Source organism: Corvus cornix, chromosome 1 (assembly GCF_000738735.6).
Source record: "Corvus cornix cornix isolate S_Up_H32 chromosome 1, ASM73873v5, whole genome shotgun sequence".
Classification (NCBI taxonomy): domain Eukaryota; kingdom Metazoa; phylum Chordata; class Aves; order Passeriformes; family Corvidae; genus Corvus; species Corvus cornix.
Genome location: NC_046332.1, coordinates 101,506,023 through 101,527,652, shown reverse-complemented (window position 1 = coordinate 101,527,652; position 21,630 = coordinate 101,506,023). Strand labels below are relative to the sequence as shown.

Below are 21,630 nucleotides of genomic sequence, written 5' to 3'. Positions count from 1 at the left end.
TTAATGAACAGGGAAAGTCTGTCTTTTTGGTTTCCTTGCCAAGTTGAAAGCTCTCAGTGCCACTGGTAGTAGTGTTGCAGTTGTCAGCTTTTTCTTTAAAATGTTTGTACTAAGTTGGTTTCTAAAACAGAGTAGATGTTAATACAAACATCCCGTTTGTAGGTGTCTGGGTTTGTTTACTGATGAACTTGTGATTGATTGATCAGATCAAATCTAGCAAGTCCTGACAAATCCTGCAGAGAAATGATGGAAGAGTCAATAAAACGATTAGTTCCTTAAGTTTGGGTTGAGTCCTTGTCAGTTTGTGCTGCTGCATTTTTTTTCACAGCTGTATTCAGCAGGGATTAGTATTCATCAGTACCTGTCACTGTATTCCCTGCTCCTGTCAACTTTCTCTCTACACATCTCTTGTGTGCTGAGTGTTTAGAGCCTCTTTTCAGGGTTCAGTTAATCTCCAGGGTCGTGGCATCTCCGGATGCTTTGATCAGCACTTACATGTGTAGTAATTTATTTCAGCATTGATAAATCTTTTGCTCACCAGTCAAGGGCAGGGTAAAAAGACAAAAAAACCCAGACCCCAAACTTGTAAAAACATGCTTCCAAAGCTGTTCAGCAATGAGTTGTTCAAATCAAGTAATGTTCGTCTCCCTCCCCAACTCCTGAAAAACCAGGCCTGCAAACAAAACCCAACCAGACACCCCCCACACCCTCTCTTCCCCTGCCAAGGTAACCAGAGTAGATGTATTTCTCAAAATGGCATTGCAAGACATGAGGCAAAACAAAGATAAAATGTAATGGTCCTGGGGTGATTACTAAAATGATAGGTGTGGGGCTTTCAGGGCCTTGGCTGCTCTATGTTGTGTGTCAGGGCTTGAAAGGTTTTCTCATTAGCTTTTATATGTTTTCTAACAGCAATGAAACAATCCAAGCAGTAGATATCTGAAAGAAGATTTCTATTCATGAATAGTTGAAGTCACTATTCATTAGTAACATGATTTAATACTGATCAAATTGCTTTATATCTAGAATGTGCTTTGTATGGTGTTACAGTGATTCATTCTTAATTTCATGTTTGCTGGCTGGTATAATACATGTTCTCTGTAAAATCCCTGTAGTGTTGTCAGTTGAGGTTTGGGTAAAAAAGACCTAATTGATGCCATGTTTATTCTTACATCCTCCCTACTGATATTTTTTGTTGCTTGTGGTGCCTGTTCTGTGTTGTTCTCTACCCTTCAAAGAATTAATGCATAGGAAGAGCTGATTTATTCTGTGCCAGGAAGCATAAGCTCTTTGAAGAATCTATTCAGTTGCACAGTTATTCAAAATGACCACTATTTGAAAGCTCACCTTTTTCTGATCAAATAAATTCTGTATAATATGGCAAAATATTTCATTAATAGGAGTTGCTTTTCTGATTCTCGTTACTTCCTTTGGGCTGTAGAGCAGCAGTGCCACTTTGGTTTCAAAAGCTTCTTCCACAGACTTTGTTGCAGAGAAACTCAAGTAATACGTAAACATTGAGGGCTGTGCTGTTGTAGTTGCTGGAGTTCATCTGAGCCACACAGCCAAAGTAGTTCCAAGGTGTTACTTCATAAGTAGCTCCTTTTGTCACCTGACTACAAAAGTTAATATGTCAAACCTTGTCCATTTTTTGCTGTAAATCTAAAAGTATTGGGAAAGATGGAGAGCTGAAAACACATACACACACACACACACACACACACTTGGTGTTGAAACTCACCTGAATCTTCCTTATGAGGCCATTTTGCAGGGCTTGCAGCCCCACATTGGTGTCTGACCCAGAGGATGACAGAAGGCTTCAGCAGAACAGATGCTCTGTTTCTGATACCCTCTTTTTTTGGTGGCCATTACTTCAGGAAAAAAGTGAAATTAAATGAAAGGAAATAAAATAAATTCAGTAAATTTCATACTTTTAAAATAATAAGGATTCAATTAACGGGTTTTCTTATATTTTTTGAATTTGTGGAAGGGTGGGTAGCTCAGTGTCTTGCCACAGTCCTCACCTTTGTGATTTGAGTGGTAATTGAAGGATTTGTAATATCCCATTGGTTTGATCACAACTCCTGCTCATAGCATTTTATAATGAGTATATAGCTTATAAATAACATTTTGAAGGAATAAGCTTGTACAGAGATAATTACACAGCTGAAATGCTTTGGCACAAGGCCAAAGGTTAAGCACTTTCCACCATCCCTCCTATATTGAATAACTTCACTTTATGAAGTGTATCATCAGAAATTGTTTTCATTACTCACAGAGGGCAAATTAAGGTTAATAAAAATCTATTCTAGATTACCCATATATGTGAATATTTGTATTTTTAGAACTTTTCTTTGTCAATTACATTCCTCACTGACCGTGTATATGTGAATACAAGTATGTAGGTCAAAGCTTTGGCTCATTTTTCTACAAGTTTGAATTGTTTTACCTCTCTTGGACGGGTTTCCTCTAAACTGGGTTGTGAGACCCTGCAGGATTTTTCAAACTGAGCAAAACTAAGTGCACTTCTTCCACTAAGCTGTGGTTTCTCATGTACCCTGAATCCCACCAGCCTGGGTTTCACTTGACCCACGTAGCAGCCATTTGACCCATCTGCTTCAGTCCTCAAACCCAGTATTTGTATATCCTTGTCTTTAAGTTTTATGTTAAAAGCATATTCTTCATACAAGGCAACCCAGTATTCTGTGAACTCTTCAGCAAGCTGAGAAACCCTTTAGTAGAGGTGAATGCAGGGGGGGAATGGTTTTCCATTTCCTGTGATAAATTAGTTACATCTCTAATCTGAAATAGCACACACATACTGGAGTCACCTCTTCTCATACTCTGCTTTTACAACATTACAGTCTCTCTACAAGTGTCCTCTTTCCTCTTCGCTCTGCTGCTGCCTGTCCTTTCCCTCTTCCCACTTCCCAAGAAGGAGATTGTCTTCTCACCTGATAACACAGCTGTTTGGGCCTCTTAGCATAAGAAAGAGCAATATAAGAAATGGCAGAATTTACAGGAATATTTGCTCAGGATAATCTTTCAGCGTCTAACACTGTGAGGTTCAGGGACTTTGTTTTTCCAGAGATGGTGTCTTTATCACTTGGAGGATTTTTTTGGTCTGTGAATTTGAATTTTTAAAAATCTGTGGACTCCTAGCACAAAGAATAGCTTTGGGCAGAGTTATCCTACTGGTAACATTTGGGTATTATATTTAAAAGGAAGGGGTTTTTTTCTACCCCAAAAATTAAAATAAGAAATTAGTAAGTTGCTTTTGTTAACCTTAACATTAATTGAAAAAGTTTGTCACCAACTGGTTAACAATGTCAGTCTATTACACTGCCAGTACTGAAGAACAAAGCATTAGAAAAACCAAAGAGAAATAATAATTGGGAATTGGAGGTAAAATACATAAAGTTCCACTTACACATCTGTGCAGCTTGCAAGGCAAGCTTGTTTTAGGGATTTTTTATTTGTTGAATGAAACAGTGTCTATACAACTTTTCTCTACAGGTTATTGACATGCCAGAACACAATCCTGGAGATATGGGAGGAACAATGAGACTGGGGAAGAGGAGGACAGTTTTCAAAACTGAAAATTCTGTTTTAAGTAAGTTATTTTTCTGCTCTTATGACTTGCCTTTTGGATAGGAACTTTGTAACCTGGAAAATCAAAAATGCTATAACCTAAAGCAAACAGTTGAGTGACAGCTTCCCTGAGCTCATTCATTCTGATCCTGTTATTTACATTTATTGAGAATTGGAATGTAAAAAAGAAATGAGAGACATCCGTAACTCCCAGTGAAACTGTCAGTTAGGGTCTAATGCTTTTTTAAAAACAATGAGTAAAATGTTGAGAAAACTGAAATTAATTTCATGGCAGTTTAATTCATTATATTCTTGGGAAGGTCAGAGCACTTTCTTCCTATTTGCTAGCCTGGCCTTGGAAGCAGTCTTGTTTCGGGAAAGCAAAGTATCTGTTGCAGGAAAGGCACATGATTTGCTGTAACAGGATGCTTCAGATAACAAAATAAAAAAACCCCAGAATATGGAACAAATTGTTTAATTTGATCTATGTGTATTTTAAAATTGAAGTAATACTTGTCTCCTATTAATCAGCCCTTTATACAGTAGTAATACAGGTGATGCTGCAATTGTGTCAAATGTAGTTTCTTGTCTATTGATTAAATATGTGCATATTTCTTTTATTGCCCTGCCCCTGATACTGAGCTGAACTGTTCTCTATTAAGCTATGTTGAACTTAAGGAATATATCCTTCTGAGTGTGTAAAAATGACATCTACTTCAGCAGGAGACCAAAGTGTAATAAATACGCACATTTAATGAAAAATCTGTGTTTCTAGAGATGGCCATAGTAGTGATCTAACGAACCTGGGTGATGCTTTGCCTACATGTGATACAGATATATATATATATCACAATGTCCAAGTTGTTCTGTGGCCTAAGCACTTCTTGGAAAAGTTAATAAAAATTAACATGTGTTGTAACTCTTGACCAATGTTATGAGCTGTTTAGGTCTGTTTAGATCTTTCTTTAGAAAGAGTCAAAAAGTTCTGGTAGTTTAATCAGGAAATCTGATTTCTTTTTGTTATGCTCTACAACTTGAATGGAAATAATACTTTTGAAAAAAAGTATTATCCCATAAGTAATTTGTCTTAAAATTAAGACATACACCATTTTTTTTAAAAATGGCAGTACTATTATTCTGCAATTTTTGAAGATGTTCCTGGCAGTCTAGTTCTTGTACCAACCCCCTAGCAAGGTAGTAATCCTAATGATCTTAGGATAAATTGAGAGCAAAGTTTGAGCCATGATGATAAGTGAGAGATATGATTAAGATCTGGTTTACTGCCTACCTCTGACTTGCTCCTTGTTGCTGTGAAATTTGGAGTGTTCAAGATTACACACAGAGGACTGCAAGAGTCATTTGGGTAATGAGATCAGGAAAACAGAGAAAAGCAATATTCTCTGTTTGTTCTTTGGAGGTATTATGCCAGGTGCCATGCATAATCTATTAAAATGGAACAGATGCTAAGGCTTCCTTCCCTGAATCTTTTGTGCGCAACTGTTGTAAAACCCTAAAGGGATTTTACACTGCTGGTTCACTCAGACATTTTTTTATTTCTTTGAGCTTTACAATTTAAATTAGTTAAAGCCTATTTAGATTCTAGTCTGCCTAAGATATTTTGAGTCAAGGAATGTTGAATATGAATCCTGAATAAACTCAGGTAACAGTAAATGAAAAGAAACTGGTCATCAGTCAGGAAAAACTGAAAAGTGCAGTGAGATGAATAATGTCTTGTTATGTTTAACATGTGCTAAATGTGACTTTTTTGAGGTTTAAATTACAAGAAATAATTGTAGTAACTATTAAAGCAACACATTGGCATTAATTTCTCTTTTGTATATTCAGAGAAACTTTATGGTGATGAAATGTTTGTAGAGGAGCGACACAGGCATCGATATGAGGTAAGCACTGCTAATGTACTTTGTGCTCAAAAGTAAAGCTTGACATATTGTGTTTCCCTTGGTAGGCAGAAAAAAAGCTAGTGGGAGATTTCTTACATAAACATAAACCAAAATTTAGTAGTGGTTAGATAGTATAATTTAGATTGAAAGAAACCTCTCTCAATAAGTCTTTTGGTCCAACTCCTTGTTTGGAGCTGAGCCATCTGTAAAATTAGATCACTCAGGATTTTGTTCCATCTAATTTTGAATCTCTTTGAAGAGAGAATCCACAGCATCTTTTGACAATTCGTTCCGACGCTTAACCACTTCATTGTGAACCTTTTCCCTTGTATCTAATAGGAGATTTCCTTGAGTGTTTCTCTTTTGGTCTCAGTCACATGCTATGCATTTTTGAGCAGAGTTTCTTTATACCATAGATAGCTGAAGTCAGCCATGAGATCCACTCGTTGCTTTCCCTTTCCCAGGCTGAACAAATCCAGCTCATCCAGTCTCCTCTTATGTTGCATGTGGTCCAGCCCCTAACCATTGTGGTTGGGCCTCCTATGGACTCATGTCAATCTCTTTCTTGTGCTGAGGGGCCTGGCACCACCCAAGCTATTGCTGAGGTGTTCTTGCAGTTGTTCAGTAGAGGGGAATAATGTTGTATGCAGTTTTTGTGGGAGAGAAGATGCAGTATCTAGAAAAATGGTCTTGGAAAGCAGTGTTAGAGATTACCTGGCTTGGCCTTCTGGGAAATATTTGAAAAGTAAAGGCTTGTAATGCTTAAATGTGCTGGCCAGTTTGGCTTATTTAAAGGCACAGATTATGTTTGGGTAGTGCACATTCTTTTGTGGTCTAAATGTGGGGAGACTTCAGGCATCTGCAGCTCAGAGGCTGGTTCAGATCACTTGCTTCCTGCCATCCAACTCCTTTGTATGGGACCACTCCTCTGTGTGCAAATATCTGAGAAAAGGCGCCTGAATACTTTCAAAATATTGTCATTCAAGGAGGCAGGCAAGAGGTGGACTTCTGGAGTTATCTCTGAGGTAGTTCAAAAGGGGTCTGACTCCATCAGTGTCTCCAAAGGGGTGAACTATCAGATAGGTGCATGCTATAACTGATTCAGACAGTATTAACCTTCCTTAAAAGGGAGGAAAGTGTGATGGTGGTAAACCTGCGCAAAGTTTGGCTGTTAACTGAGTGGGTAGAACATCATCAAGGAAATGAGACAGCTCACTGCAGAGCTCCTCAGTTTGAAGGAAGAGCTGAATCACAGCTTTTGTCATAACCACTGAAATGCAGTGTTTGAAGGGGAGGTCAGTCTATACCTACATCTAGTGGGCCATTTAAAAAAGGGGGAATGCAGGCTGCTTGGATTCAGGTGGGCAGCAAGCAGAAGGGACCCTGGCTTTAATTTTTGAATGTTGCATAGTAACTTTTACTGATTAATATCTTTATTTAATAAACATGCCCACTTTTACAAATTTATGCCAGAGTTGTTAAAACAGGAAAGGAAAATTTCCCAACCCTTACCCAATTCTTTTCATTCTTGTATGCATGTAAAAAAACATTACAATTAACTGCTACTGTTTGTTAAATCCAAAAATAAACAGAACGACAATTATTATTGCTTTCAATGTTTCAGGTGAACCCTGAGTTGACTCACTGCTTTGAAGAGAAAGGTTTGAAATTTGTTGGCCATGATACAGAAGGGAACAGGATGGAAATTATTGAACTGGAGAGTGAGTGTCTTACTTGTTTGTAATACTTATTCATCTGTTAAAACTGTATAAACTATAGGTTGTTAAACAACATGTAGGCACAATATTTAGCTGTCATAACAGAGTATATTACCTAGAGAGTCTGTGAAATCTTCATCCTTGCAGTAGAGACCTTCAAAACTTGACTAGACAAAGCTGTCAGCAACCTGATTTAACTTTGAATTTGTCCCTGCTTTGAGCTGGAGGTAGGGAATAGAGACCTCCCAACGTGCCATCCAATCATTTTGTCTCTTTCAGTTACCCTGTGGTTAGAATCATATAAATGAAAGTATGAAAGTCAGATAGAAAGCAAGCTCCTTTCTTTCACAGAAGTGAAAGAAGAAGAAGATTCAGAGAGATGAGTATTTGATACTTTGGAAATACTCCTTCACCAAGTAAGACTTGATGTCTTCTCTAAAAGGTTCTGAAATAAAAAAAGAGTTACACTGCATATGTTCGTTGAATGGTACACAGAGTAGCTTTTCAAAACTATCTTTTTGATTTTAATTGGATGTTTGATTAACTCCTTAGTGTTAAGTCACTGTTGGCTAGATAATTATCAGGCACCTGAAGATGCAGACTACAAGTTTTTTTTATTCCCCTTTCTTATGTGACCCCTAATTGCCATTGGTCAAGATAAATTCCATGCACAGAAACATAAAATCATAATCAGAATACATTATTAGCCTATGGAGTGCTACTTGTGGCATGATGCACCTGAGAATTCATTTAGTACATTCCATGGTATGTTGAAGAACAGTGCTGTGATTTTGAACCAGGGTTGGAATATGGACACTGACATATAATGTCAAGCAACTGTGCCACAGAGAGTAATCTGAGAGCAAAGGATAGATGTGAATTCGTGAACTACTAATTGTCATGGATGTTCTTGGATTAGTTTGTTCCTGACAGATTATCTCTGTTACACGTGCTGGTGTTGGGAGGTTATTTTGTCTGCCCTGCATGAAAAAACTTCTGTAGAGAGCACTGAGAAATCAATCAGGCAGAAATTTTAAATTGCACGTTACTGTGGAAGAAAGAAAAGCAGCAGTAAAATCTGAAATTATTTCACAATGGGCTGCAAGGAGATGGGTTACTAAAGAAAAACAATCATCATAGGGAGTAGAGTGGGTTGGAGTAGAAGCATAGAAATAACAGTACACCAGCTAGCTTAGGCCATACTTTTAAGCAAAATATCCCCACAGGAAATATTTGGTGCTTTGTTGTTGAAGTTATGGGATAAATTTAGGATCCAGGTTCTCTTTAATATACAGCAGCAGAGAGAACAGTATACTAGACCATATAGCTTACCTTCCTAGAAGAAAACCCCTGATTTCTTCTCATCACTTACTCTGTACTGCAGAGTATTTCCTTGAATGTTGGGAATTATTTTGGAAACTGTTGAACAAGAATCTGCAGTTAGTGCCAGGGCATTGGACAAAACTAGAAGTGGTTAATGTTAGCTCCTTTAAAACAGAGAAAGAACAGGTTCCCAGCATGAAAGAGTACAAAAACTTTCTTCCTCCTCTATTCTTTTGAAGAAGACAGAAAGGAAGCAGAAGCAGTAGTAAAAAGGTGCTTTGCATGAGAAACAGGTGAAGATGTAAGAGTGGATGAAGCAGCATATTGTTCTGAATAGACATGCCTAAATAGATACTGGGAATTGAAATAAATAAATGTAAACTTTGTGACTTTTCCACTTGTGCCCCCCTCCTCCCACCCTTACATGTTGGTACAGGTTTATTTTTCAGTTTTTATGAATCACAGGATGATTTTTCCTTAGTTTGACCTACTAACCTTCTGCCTCTATTGTCAGTTGCTTTTTGTGGAAAGAAGGTTGCTGCTGCCTCACCCTTAAATTGACATGTGCTGCTCTGGCTTCTGGACACCTGCCTGAAATCTTCAATAAGGTTTTTTCCTGAAAGTTTTTTTACTATCTTCTTCCTAAATTGTGTAATTTTCCTTGATGTCTGTCTTGTAGATCACCCATATTTTGTGGGAGTTCAGTTCCACCCAGAATTTTCCTCAAGACCTATGAAGCCTTCACCTCCGTACCTTGGACTGTTGCTAGCAGCAACTGGGACACTGAATGCATACCTGCAGCGTGGATGTAAATTGTCTCCAAGGTAATCTTTCTTTGTTGCTTGCCTGCAGTTTGACAGTCACATTTTTGGAGGGACTATCCCATCCTTCAGTTCAGAAGCCCAGAAGAGGAAAAGGATGTATTGATTTGCTTGCTGCTGTGTGTGCCTGTCATAAACCCAGGTGTAAAGTAACCTGTAAGCAGGAAGTACAGTTCCTCACTTCTTCCTTTTCAGAGGTTATTAGGGCTAAAGCCAGAACCCCACATTACAATCAGAAAAAAAGTAAAAAACCTTTAGTAAATTCAAATGAAGATAGCAGCCTCCTGTGTTAACTTCCATGGCTTCATAGGGAAAGAGATTTGCTAGAGGATCAAGCAATGAAGTGAAATTCTTACCTAGTTGTACTTGAATGATGATAGCAATAACAAAGAAAACACTGATTTTATTTTGCAGTAGCTAAATAATAAATACTGTCTTTCAGAGACAGGCCTTAAATAAAACAGTTGGGATACCTTTAGACTTACAGGGTTTGGATCTCAGTCAGAACTGGATGGTTCAGCCAAAACTCTGTCCTTGGTCTCTTGGACACAGAGGCTTTGGTTTATTGAATGTGGCAATGGTTTTTTTTTTAGCCAGGGTTAACTAATTCTTGTTTATTTCAATGATATTAATAGCAGTTACTATTTCATTATAATAGCAATAATAAGTCAGAGGGAAGCCTTGGGCACAATAACAAAAAATGAAAAAAAATCATAAAATGACTGAATAATAACATTGAACAGATCCAACTTTGGCATGTTGGCTTTTCCTCTAAACAAGACACCAAACTTATTAATGCTGTGGATTGGGCTTTTTTCTTTTTTTTTCCTGAGTCTTGTGTTTTATTAAAATGAGGTCCATTTGTTAAGAGAGAAATAGAAACTTTATTCAAGTTTGAGTAGTAATGGGAAAATAGCCAGGCCAGACCAATCTGTTTTGGTTCCTTACTCCTTTATTCACTCTGCCCAGTTGTGGAATGATGTACATACAAAGAGAATGAATTTCTGATCTGTGAACTACAGCTGGATTGAAACACTCCTGTTACCTTAGCCTGCCATTGTTAGTAGTGGTCAGAATGTTAGCTACCTTTTAAAATCTTTGCTGGTGCAATACACAGATCAAATTTTTGTGGTGCTTGGCAAGGTAGAGTCTTCCATCACAGTTATCTTCAGTCTTACCCTCTTGGTGGGCACTCTGGCTCACAATTCATCTTGCTTCATAGCTCCCAGTATACTTCCTTACACTGCTTTGTCTCATAAGTAAACCTATTTATTTCTCTGAGATATAGAAAAATTACTTTTTTTTAATGAGTGATCTGCATGTGTCCTGCTAATTTATATCCCTTAGCATTATAGCAGCTATGCTATCTAACCTTGACCTAAAGTTTCAGCCATTACTGAATGTGCCCCACTCAGACCTACTTGAATTAACCATTCAAAATGTATACCCATCTCTTTTTTCTTCGTATTCGTAGAATAAACTTCTACCAAATCTTAAAACATTTAGCAAAGACAAAAATCCACACCCCAAAACTTAGTATCTAAAATGACAGATTTTGCTATTTACCTAGTTACACAGCAATCAAGCAAAACCCCTCTGGCTTGAGAAAGAGCACTGGAATAGGAAAGCATTTTGAGGCCAAAAGGGGAACATTTTGTAGGGAAGAATGTTCAGGAGGGAGTCAGTGCTAGTTACAGCACACCCAGTCATACTAACATACCCACCTGCTGAGTGGAAAGATTGCCAGTGTAAACCCTTAAACCCCGGAATGCTGATGATTTCATTGAGTTGTAAAGCTAAGGCATGTCATAACAAGGCTGAAAGAAATCTGAGGAGAGGATTTTCTGCACACCTCAGCCAGCACTGCCCACATGAGTTGTGGTTGTGCTGTTGACTAGAGCAAAGGAAGCTGCAAGAGAATTTGTGGAGACCAGCAAGTTGAGCAGATTACCTATGCAAGGCTACCATAAACACTAAAAAGAGAGTGAATGATGAAGTCCTGAGACAAAAGGAAATATGTATTTCAGCATGAGTGTCTTAACAGGAAACTATTACTCCAGAACATTTAACAGCCCCATAATTAGGGTGCAATTTTAGAATATTTGACACCTGGACAGAAGCCCTAGCTTGTAAGCAAAGCTAATAATAAATTTAAAGATGCATTACAACTTCCAGGAGAGTGCCCTAAATAAATGAAAGTGAATAAACCTTCTCTTAAATTTTTGTGAGGCCTAGTCTGGTACAGACATAGGCCTACATAGGCATGAGCATACCTAGTTTGAGACTGGAATGCATTCTCTGGGGTAAATTTAGTTCCCAGAAACTTGGGTGTATATAGAGGCAGTCAAGAACTGACCAAAAGGATCAGAGTAACTTGATGATTAATTGTTAATTATTTACCTGAAGTGGTAGTTGGGCACCCAAGTTGTCTTTGTGGTTTCAGCCTCTTGTGCTTTATGGCACGAGTGCCCAACCATCAAACAATGCTGCGCACTTCATTTCCTTGTGAATGGTTTTAGATCATGACCTTTTCCAAACCTTTCCATGGAAATACTGAAGTTTCCATTTCATAGAGAAGTGAGTAAGATGGTGGGAGGCTGCTAGTTTACATTTGCATTTTCAAGGACAGAGAAAAAAACACATGAGACTTGAAGTGTACAATACCCAAAAATACACTGCTTTATAAGAGAAAACAAAAGGTTTTAACAGGAAACTAGTGGATGAAGAGGAGAACTTCACATGTAATGTTGTTGGCTTTTACTGAGACTTACATAGTTTCATTTGAAAAAATCAATAAAAACTGACTTATCTTTGGGAACAGTGTAATGTGGGTTGCAAAACCACTGGTGTACAATAAAGCCATGTTGCTTGTTTTGGTTTGGTTTGTTTTTTTTTCCTTATCCAGTTTAGCATCAGCAGGCTTTGTTTCTTCTTTGTCTAAAACCAGCACCTTTATTAATGGCCTGCAAGAGTAAGTCAGAGTGCATTAATTATATTTTCAAATAATGTCATTTGAATTAGAGCTGAAAGCGCTATTCAGAACAAAGAAATAACAAAAAAATATGTAGGGAATTTAGTCATCTCTGCTGAATATAATGACATCTTTGGAGGAAGAGGATAAGCTAAAGATAAATAATTTCAACACAAATGTCCAGTACATGGGAGGAAATGTAGGAAGTGAGAGGTGTTCCTAGGCAAGTAAGCGTGGGCAGCTCTGACTGCTGCCAGAAGAAACTTTGGCAAAGCATTAGTGAATATGCTAATGTGAGGCACCAATCCAATGCCATCTAGTCACAGAGGACTCTTGAGTTCTGGGCAGGTTATTAATGAAAGATGACATATGAGCTGTGTTCAGAGACAAGGAACAAAAGTGGCCAGAGGACAGAAGGAGTGGTGCATTAAATAAAACACCAAAAAACTCAGAAAATTTGCCCATATGGTGCTTACTGCATTATCATGGTCCAGCTAATCTCCCAGATCAGCTGTGGAGGAAAGCACCTATGAACAGAACAGAAAACAACCCGTGTGAAATGTTCTGGTGCCTGATGTCCCCTGTATGTTGTCCCCAGTCAAGAACACATTTGGCACAGCATCATGCTTCTGGCATTGGCCAAATCCAGACATATGATTGAAGGAAATGTGATTTGAAGATTGTCAAGAGAGCAGCAAGGGAAGGGCTGCTCCACAAAAGAAGGCAATCCAGGAGCCGGGGGTGGGAGCTGTCCTGGTAGGGATGGCATCCTCACCAGCAGGAGTCAGTAACACAATCACCACAGAAGGCAAGTGCTCTGGCTCCAGTGACCTTCCAGTGGTGCAGGTCCCAGGTGAGGGCACCAAGGACCCTGTTGGGGCAACGAAGACCCTGTTACTCTCCGAGCTCTTACAGAAAACTGTGGAAAAGTTTTAAAGGAAATCCTTTCTGAGCCATACCGGTACTTAGTAATGGTTAGTTATGTCAGCTAACTTTGTCATTTAAATGTTAGATGTTTACAGTGAAAACCCTTCTGAGCTACTCACCTCAAGTCTTTTTCTGTAGTTGTTAAGTGAAAATGCACTTTAAAGAAGCAAATAGCTCATTATAACTGTTCTGTGGGTCAGTTATGCATTACATGCTGCAAGTGCCTGTTTCTCTCCAGTGATTGTAGGGAGCTGCTGGTGCCTATCCCAGATGAAGATGTTATCCTAAGTCCAGTTATGTGAGTGCAGGTGGCTGGCAGGTCAGAACTGGGGAGTCTTGGGTATGTGGTGAGGGACTCCAAAATGAAATGATGTTTTATGGAAGCATATGATTGTATCATGATGACCATCATAATAAATGATATATATTATTTTTATGACCATAAATTATATCTATGATTTTTATGACCACATAATGATCATAAAAATACACACCAAGGATATGGGTGACTGCAGTTGTAACAATTGCACAATCAAGTATGCATTTATTCAAAATAATGTTTTAACGATTTAATAATTCAGCTTTTGGGGAGAAATAAATGATAGTAATTTACAGATTTCCTTTCAGTGAGTCCTCAAAAGCTAAACAACTTAAACAACTGCAGCCTGCACTAAATTTATCTGTACTTCATGTATTTTTAATTTGCACTGAGGAAGAAATGCACTTTGCTTGGCTCCTTGCAGGGCATAGCATTACTGAATAATTGTTTAGATTCCTTATGTTTCTGGAAAAGGAGTTATTTGTCAATTTTACATTAAAAATGAATGAAAGAAAAGCTCCCCTGAAACTGCCAAATGCTTTGTTTCTAAAGAATATTGATCTGGATTTTCCAAGTGAAAAACAGAATGTTCAAAGAGTACCCATTTTACAGGAGCAAAGTGACCAAAATTCTTTATCTTAAAAACTAAAGTGACTGATTAGATGCAGTGACACTGCATAGAGTTTTGTTATTTTTTTTTATCCTTGGCCACTTCTTTATACTCCAGATCCCACCAAAAAAACCCCCCCCCCCCCCCCAAAAAAAAAAAACCAAACAAAAAAAAACAAACCACCAAAAAAACCAACCCATTTGGGTTAGGTTTTAGGACTGGTGGCCTCAAATATGCTCAGCAGCTTCTTTTTGTTGGAGTCCACTGTTGTAAGAATTGTCACAAATAAAATGAAGTGGGTGTCAGGCTCCTGCCAAAGATAATTTATTTGAACACAAACTGAGAGAAAACTTGCTGAAGCAAATGTAAGTATATTTCTTCAGTAGTTGGCTCAGTGTGAAAAAGAATTTCATAAAGGGAAGCTGGGTCTATTTGATTTCTCACCCCTACCACTTTCACAGCAAGCAGATTTAAAGGTAACTTAATATTACCAACTGTGAGCACGAAGCATCGATTTGGGTTTTGTGTTTAGTATCTGTATACAACTCATTGTAATTTGGAACAAAGTACACATTTTTATTCCAAAGAGAAAAGATGGCTTGTTTATGGTTAATGCCACCTGCCGTTTTCCTTCAGATTACGTGAGTTTAATATGTTTGACATCAGAATAAATCTTAGAAACTTGACACCAGTGCTGGTTTGAAGCTGTAACACACAGATGTAGGTATGCCAAGTTTCACAAGTCCCTCTTTGATTTCAAGTCCACTGGCAGCTTAACTCTTGAAGTTCTGGTTTCCTTGGGGTCCAAGTTGTTATTTTTAAGATGATGCCACAGGTTCTGGGTGTGCTTAGAGATATCATTCAAGCAGCTGAAACTGAGAGACTGACAGCTACCTGATTCTGAAGCCCAAGGGCTGATCCTAACCTGGGTATTTCCCCTACCTTTCTTGCCCTGTGGCCTGCTTGTGAGACTTACACCCCATAGAGCAGCCCTAAAGTAGGGGAGACTGTGAGGTACTACTGCAGAAGTCAAGAATGTGATGATGACAGCTCTTCTCTGGGATGTGGTGTCAGATCTTGTACAGAAATTGGGCAGTGTAGGAACAGGAGCAAAATTGTCACCAGCTGAGTAAGTGTTTCAGCCTCTGTGCTAGTGGCCAAGTGAGCCTCAGCTTCGGCAAACTGAAAACAGGCTTAGGAAGTTGGGGTGGTAAGTCAGTGAAATCACAGAGGAATCCAGGCTGTATGACTGCTTCTGTGGGCAAATTCTCTAAAACCTGTGTCATTGAGTGGGGGAGGACGTGTGATGAGAGTGCTGGGTGGGGATCAGCGCCTTACTGCCTCCAGGAGATGAAGCTTGGCAGTTCTCCACTCACCTCACTGGTCCATGGGCACTTTTACTTGAACATCTGATTCCCATACTGTGTTGTATACAGAGCTCTGGCATGTTTTTGGGCTGCTATTGCCAGTGGACAGCAGAGCTAATTAAAAAAGAGAAGTTCTCTGAAGACTTTGGACTTAAATCAGGGCTGTCATAAGATTATGCAGTTCTCTACAATTGGTTTTACTGTCTGTTCTGTGGACAGTATTTGCTATTTTGCTGTGATGTGAAAATGCAAAACTGTTTTAATAATACTGAATTTTTGTTCCCTGTTTCCATGGATACTTTCAGAAAAAAGTAAGTAGAACATTGGTGATGTTGTGTTTGTCTGTGTGCATCTGGCCTGCTTGATCATACTGTTAACAACACTTTCCTCACTTGAACTGTGTAATTGATCACCAGCTGGTGAAATGATCAAATTGAGCATTTCACACTAGCCTGATATGACACACTCTTTATAAGAACCACATCAACAGTGTGTGTGGCATGCAGAGAAAGGGCAGAGTGCTGTAGACAAAGTCTTAATGTTAGGACAGCCAGAATATCTGTGTTGTTTTACACAAATTTGGTACAGTGACTTGCTGTAACTGTGGGAGACTTTCCTAACAGAAGTAGAAATTAAACAAGGTGACTGTTGGTGCCATTTCTCCTGTCCCACTCTGTTTAAGTGTCTGGTTTTTTACCTATTCTTTCTTTGGTTTTCCTTTTCTCTCAAAGAAGAGGGGGTGAAATTCAGGCTACCAAGCAGTGCTCAGTAACAAGCACCAGAGTAGCTGAGTGCAGTTTGTTCACTGTTCCACAGTGCAGTCTCGATCAAAGATCTCCAGCTGTGGGGCTGCATGGCTCCTTTGAAGCACTACCCAGCAGGCAGTCACTGGGATCCAATGATAAGGCTCTGTCTGCGTGGGTCATGTGCTTGATGTCTCAGTAGGAGATCCCCAGAGATGGAGAACTCGACATGAGTGGGCTCCTGTTGTCTGGAGGATGAAGGGGTGTGTGGTGAAAGGGAGATGTGACAAGACAGATGTGCAGTAGAGTTGGTACCCAAGGCTGTCACAATGTTCCCACACAAATGAGGTCTGAGATCCCCACCTGTACTGTGCTGATAACCATGTGCTCTGAAGGGTCACAGGACTGACCAGAATTACTGCTGCTCAAATGTACTTGTCAGTTTCCTGGGCTCCCTTTGCTGGCTTCTCATCTGGGGAAATTCAAGTATCTGGGAAGCAGACTGTAGAAGTTTAGTATAGTAGGAAGGGGTTGAGGCTGGAGGCACTTCTGAAGTGCACTTGGGTTTAAGATAAACTTGGAGATCCAATAAACATCATACTGACTGAAAATGTGGTTTGTGGGCACTTCTTTCTCTCAGTCACTGTGGTGTTCCTGTTCTTCACAGTTTCCTTGTTCTCGCTGCTTACAAAACAATCACTTGCATGGCAGTTTGGTCTGTGAAAACCAGTCTGCTTCTTGCAGGACACAGCGAAAAGGAATAAAACCTCTAGAAAAGCTGTCAGGATATTGCTTGGTGCAATGAAAATTATTTGAATTCTGACTAGAAGATCAAGAATTATAATTTAAGTGTAAATTGAAGAATTCTGAGCTAATAAAGTTGTCTTAACTTTTTTTTTGTTAAAACAATGATTTTCTTTACCATAAGGGAGAAATTCCTTTTATTTTAGCTCTGAATACCTGTTATTCTCTATGTTGTTAACCATAATCATAGACACACAGTACCAGAAAAATGGAGAACGAAAGTACAGGAGCCAAGCAAAAAGAAATTGAACATACTATTTATTAGGTAGAACATTCTTTCGCATCAGGTCTTAAACTCCAAACTTCACCCCATTCCTTTAGAGGAAGGTGTTCTAAAATACCGTACTTCAAGCATGAGCTTAAAAAAGTTTTCTGGAAATGGGTTGCATTTGAGGAAAGTGTTTTTCATATGCATAATGGGTTGGAGGGCTTGTAATAAAATATTTGGTTTAGATCCTTCTGAATTCTTATTGGTTCCAACAGTGACAGCTACAGTGACCTAAGCGATGACAGCTCTCCAGAAAAAGAGTTTCCTTATTCTGACACAAGCTGAAATGATTGTATGAGAGCACAGAAATGGATGATGCTATTGAGGTAAGCTGAAATGTTTTGGTACTCCTTTATGACACTGATTTATTCTAGACTTAAAACAGGAGATAAAGTTGACTTAATTCTTGTAATTTTGTTTAAAGTCCCATCTGAGAGCTTATGTCTTCTTTCTTGTCTGTAGCATTTAATTGTTTTTGTTTCTGCTGCTTAAATCTGCAATTGAGGTGCTAAAATCTGCTAAGTGTTTTGGGTACATCTTATATGTAGGATGCTGTACAAAACCAAGATGTGTTAGAGTTTGAAAATACATTAAAAATACATTTTTAAATTATGGGGGGGGGAACGGGGACAGTTCATGTCTTCAGTTTACAAGTTGGATTCACTTCAAGTACACTATATAGAGATGACTTTGAATTTTGCATTAATATTCACCTGTAATTACATCTGATGCATTGATACCACAAAGACATCCCAACATAAATGCTTGGTTTTAATCTGCAGTGATAGAGATACAAACAAGTTTTATAAAATTGTAGCTTTGTTTGCCATAGGCTTTGCCAGAGTGGTGTTGGATTGGTTGTTTATTCACCTGTAAGCATGGTAGTAATACATTTCCTTTCAATTTGGAGGTTGTATTTCCTGTGAGACACCTGATCTCTGCAGGATCTGGACTTGAAACTTAGTCTTACTTTATTTTTCCTATGCAGATTCGTCAGAGCTGGGGCTGGTATGGCACTCATTCAGCTTCTCAGTATTTCTGAGCACTTCTGTAAGGAGGGCACAGCTTTCCCCTCTGATTATGTTTCACATGGTGTAGATGCTAAGCAGCTGTGCCAAGCAGACAATTAAGGCTACATATGAATGATGCATTTCTGCCTGATGGTCTCCTGATCAAAGTAGTGGCATGAGATACTAGAAATTGGAGTTCAGTCCTTAGATGCAGCATGGGTTTCTTCTGTGATTTTCAATTGAATTTTTTCGCTCTCTTGTACCATGTGTTACAGATAATTATCCATCCCCAAACTATGAGAGTGAAGAACAGAATGTTGAATGAGTTAATGACCTGGTACATGTACATACAGTACTGATGCCTGTCCCAAAATAACCAATAAATAAGTAGACAAAATGTTCCTTTTCACTCTTTCCTGGATCCTTCCCATGTCCAAATATCACAATGGTTCTGTTTCTTGAGAGCAACACAAGGTACAGAATAGTCCCTCTGGAAAAGCCCTTGCTTCCCTCAATGGAATTTATGAATGGTAGTTCTCTGTTTACAGTCTCAGAGTGACTTGCTCAGTGCTTGGATGAATGTACTGTTGTGATGCTTTTAAATGGTTATCCGTAGCCAAGCTGATTTTGTTGGAACATGTCACTAGTGGATACCAATTGTATTCAACAGAATTACTCTAGAAAGGATTAAATAACTAAATCCAGATATAAAAGAATGAGAGAAGCATTGTCTCATTTATTTTTATCTCGTGATTAATTCTACCCATTAATCAGAGCTGGATACACATGTAGACTGCATTTAGCTTCATGGTTTTGCTTTTTGCTGTTTGATCCAGATGAAATGCAACTACTTGTGCTATTTACATAGGACTACTTTGAAATCAGTCAACAAATTTGAGTGAAAATTACAAAGGCATGAAATAAACTGAGTTACAGATGAAATAGTTTTAATAATTGATTTTTTTTTTGCATTGATTTTTCCTTCCTCTCCCTCTTTTTATGTTACAGAAACTTGGGAACAGGACAATGTTGAATAGACAAAAGTAGAAGAGTAAGATGCTTGCAGTCCTCATACTGTTTCTTCGTCTACTGTTTTCAATAATTCTCATTACAGATGACAGTTTTACTGTTCTGTAGCAAAAACTGTTCTGTATAAATGCTGTTTCTCTTCAAAAGTTACCAAACAGTTGTGCACCTTAGCTGTTAATCATCATTCATCTTGTCCTGTATTTCAGAGTGATCTCAGGTGAATATGTATCAATTCTCTGGTTCACAGCTGTTCTTGATTTGAAGGAAAATTTGACTGGTTTCAGTTTGCCTTAGAACAGGAAGACAAAATGCATTAGTTCTTGGGAATGAGGGGGAATGCACTAAAACATTTAAGGGAAGATTGTCGTATTCTTGAGCAGTAGAAAACTGTTTCAGGTTTTTTTCCCTATTAAGCTTGTATATATATTGTTTACTTTATTTGCTGTTCAATATGTACAAATGAAAAATGGTTGCTGTATTTCAGCTCTTTGTGATTATAATAATTAATGTTGGATACGAAATTTTTCACTTTGTTTTGATAAGCAATTTAATTTCATATAAATTCATTTGCTCTATTTCTCCTGGAAGCCTGATAATACTGAACGTAATTCTGACCTACAAAAATTACAGAAGTGATATTAGAAGGTGGTTTTGTATTTGTGTTTTGTAAGAGAGAAAGTAAATATGTTCATATGTTAAACTCTAGTTTGAACACTTGTGTGAAAGTCGTAGAAAAACCAATCATAACCCTGGGGTGTTATCTGGGCTCCAGCTGTGCCACACTTAGTTAATTGCAGTAAATATGTATGAAGCAAATTAAGTAAGGTTCACCCTTGTTTTCCTGCATCCTGTGACCACTCCATCGTCGTGGCACTTATTCCCCTGTAGATTGGAACGATGTATTTTAATTTAGAAATCACAGGTTATTCCACTGCATCACAACTGCAGGCAGCCCTGCAAACCAGGGCTGGAGCCTGAGCCACTGGGACAGAAGAGTAAGGTGAGAGGTGCTGTTCTAGGTGTAAGGCTGGATCCCATCAGCAGTGGGGCATCATCAAACGTGTCACATCAGCTGAACTGATGGGCTCCAGATGCTTGGAACATACTTTACAGAAAAATTCTGAATTTTGACCATTGTGTTTCATTTTGGTTTTGGGCAAAGTGGCTTCTTTAATTCATCAAAAGTCAGTATCTGCACAAAAATAAAAAGCACCATGTTCATTATTACAGCTTTGTAAAACAGCGAGTTTGAGGGCTGTGCATTGCTCTCGAAAATCTCAGGTTACACAGTAAATTTGTCTCTTCACTAAAAGAAGCTTTAATGGTAATGAAACAAAATGTATTTTTATGGCAGCACTTTCCTCAAGTAGTTCGTGAATATGTGCCTTAGAAGTACTGACAGCAGAATTGGTGTCACTGTATGTCTTCCCCCATGAGAGACACTGGCCACTGCTTTGTGAAAAGTGAAGGATTTCCTAAGATTGTCTGTAATGTGCAAATGTATTTTCAAAACATTTTCAATAAATGGTGTTATTCGGAAGTGTTTGGGTATCTACTAAAGAATCATGGTGCCATTTGTGAACTGTGGTGTTAAGGAGAGAATTCATCATTTAATCATGTCCCAGTTTTATTGTCTGTGAGAAAGTGAGTATCTCCAGTCAAGTATTGCATCTCAGCAGCATGGGTTCCTGTTTCACTGTCAGCTTTACAGGTGGGGTCCTTTAACACCTGCCTAACGTACTTATCATGTCCTACCCTGGAGCTGAGGTTTCTTTTTGTTTGAATATCGCTTTTGCTACCTTTGGAACATGTTGCTTGTTGCCTGCGTATAGATTTGCAATTTGGAGAAATAGTGCAGTTTTGGAGCAACCTGTCTTACTACATGTGATTGATTTCCCACAACAACTGTTGTGCACCAGACCTCAGGTCCTTTTGGATCTTTTGTATGCGTCCACTCCTCCTTCCCTTATTTACCTGCTCAGAGATAACCTTCATGTGCTAGGGTTTAATGCCTGCAGAGGTTGGATCTATTGAGGAGGATTTGCTTGACCAAACAGACTATTCCTCACCAGGCAGTTCTTGTGGGAGGGTGGGCCAGATGCTGCATTAGGTTGCTGTTTTTCTGAAGCTGTATTAATATCAGTGTGACTGTTGATTCAGAGTAGTACCAAAGAAGACTTTCTGTGACCCAAGATTCATGGGACTCTGGCATACTTCTCCTGAAATCC

At 38.6% G+C, this 21,630-nt stretch overlaps 1 protein-coding gene across 2 annotated transcripts in view; it reads left to right on the top strand.

The window, feature by feature from the left end:
• The window catches only part of CTPS2 (CTP synthase 2), a 61,691-nt gene extending 40,749 nt beyond the window's left edge, over positions 1 to 20,942 (top strand). The window contains exons 14-20 of one of the 2 annotated variants that reach the window (XM_010394443.2): positions 3,517 to 3,613; positions 5,437 to 5,492; positions 7,117 to 7,213; positions 9,213 to 9,357; positions 15,854 to 15,859; positions 17,579 to 17,689; positions 19,382 to 20,942. In XM_010394443.2, the coding sequence (XP_010392745.1) occupies positions 3,517 to 3,613; positions 5,437 to 5,492; positions 7,117 to 7,213; positions 9,213 to 9,357; positions 15,854 to 15,859; positions 17,579 to 17,648 (471 nt within the window). In that variant the 3' untranslated portion in view covers positions 17,649 to 17,689; positions 19,382 to 20,942. The remainder of the gene's footprint in view (positions 1 to 3,516; positions 3,614 to 5,436; positions 5,493 to 7,116; positions 7,214 to 9,212; positions 9,358 to 15,853; positions 15,860 to 17,578; positions 17,690 to 19,381) is intronic. The other variant, XM_010394444.2, reaches the window with a different exon arrangement.
• The last annotated feature ends 688 nt before the right edge of the window (positions 20,943 to 21,630 follow it).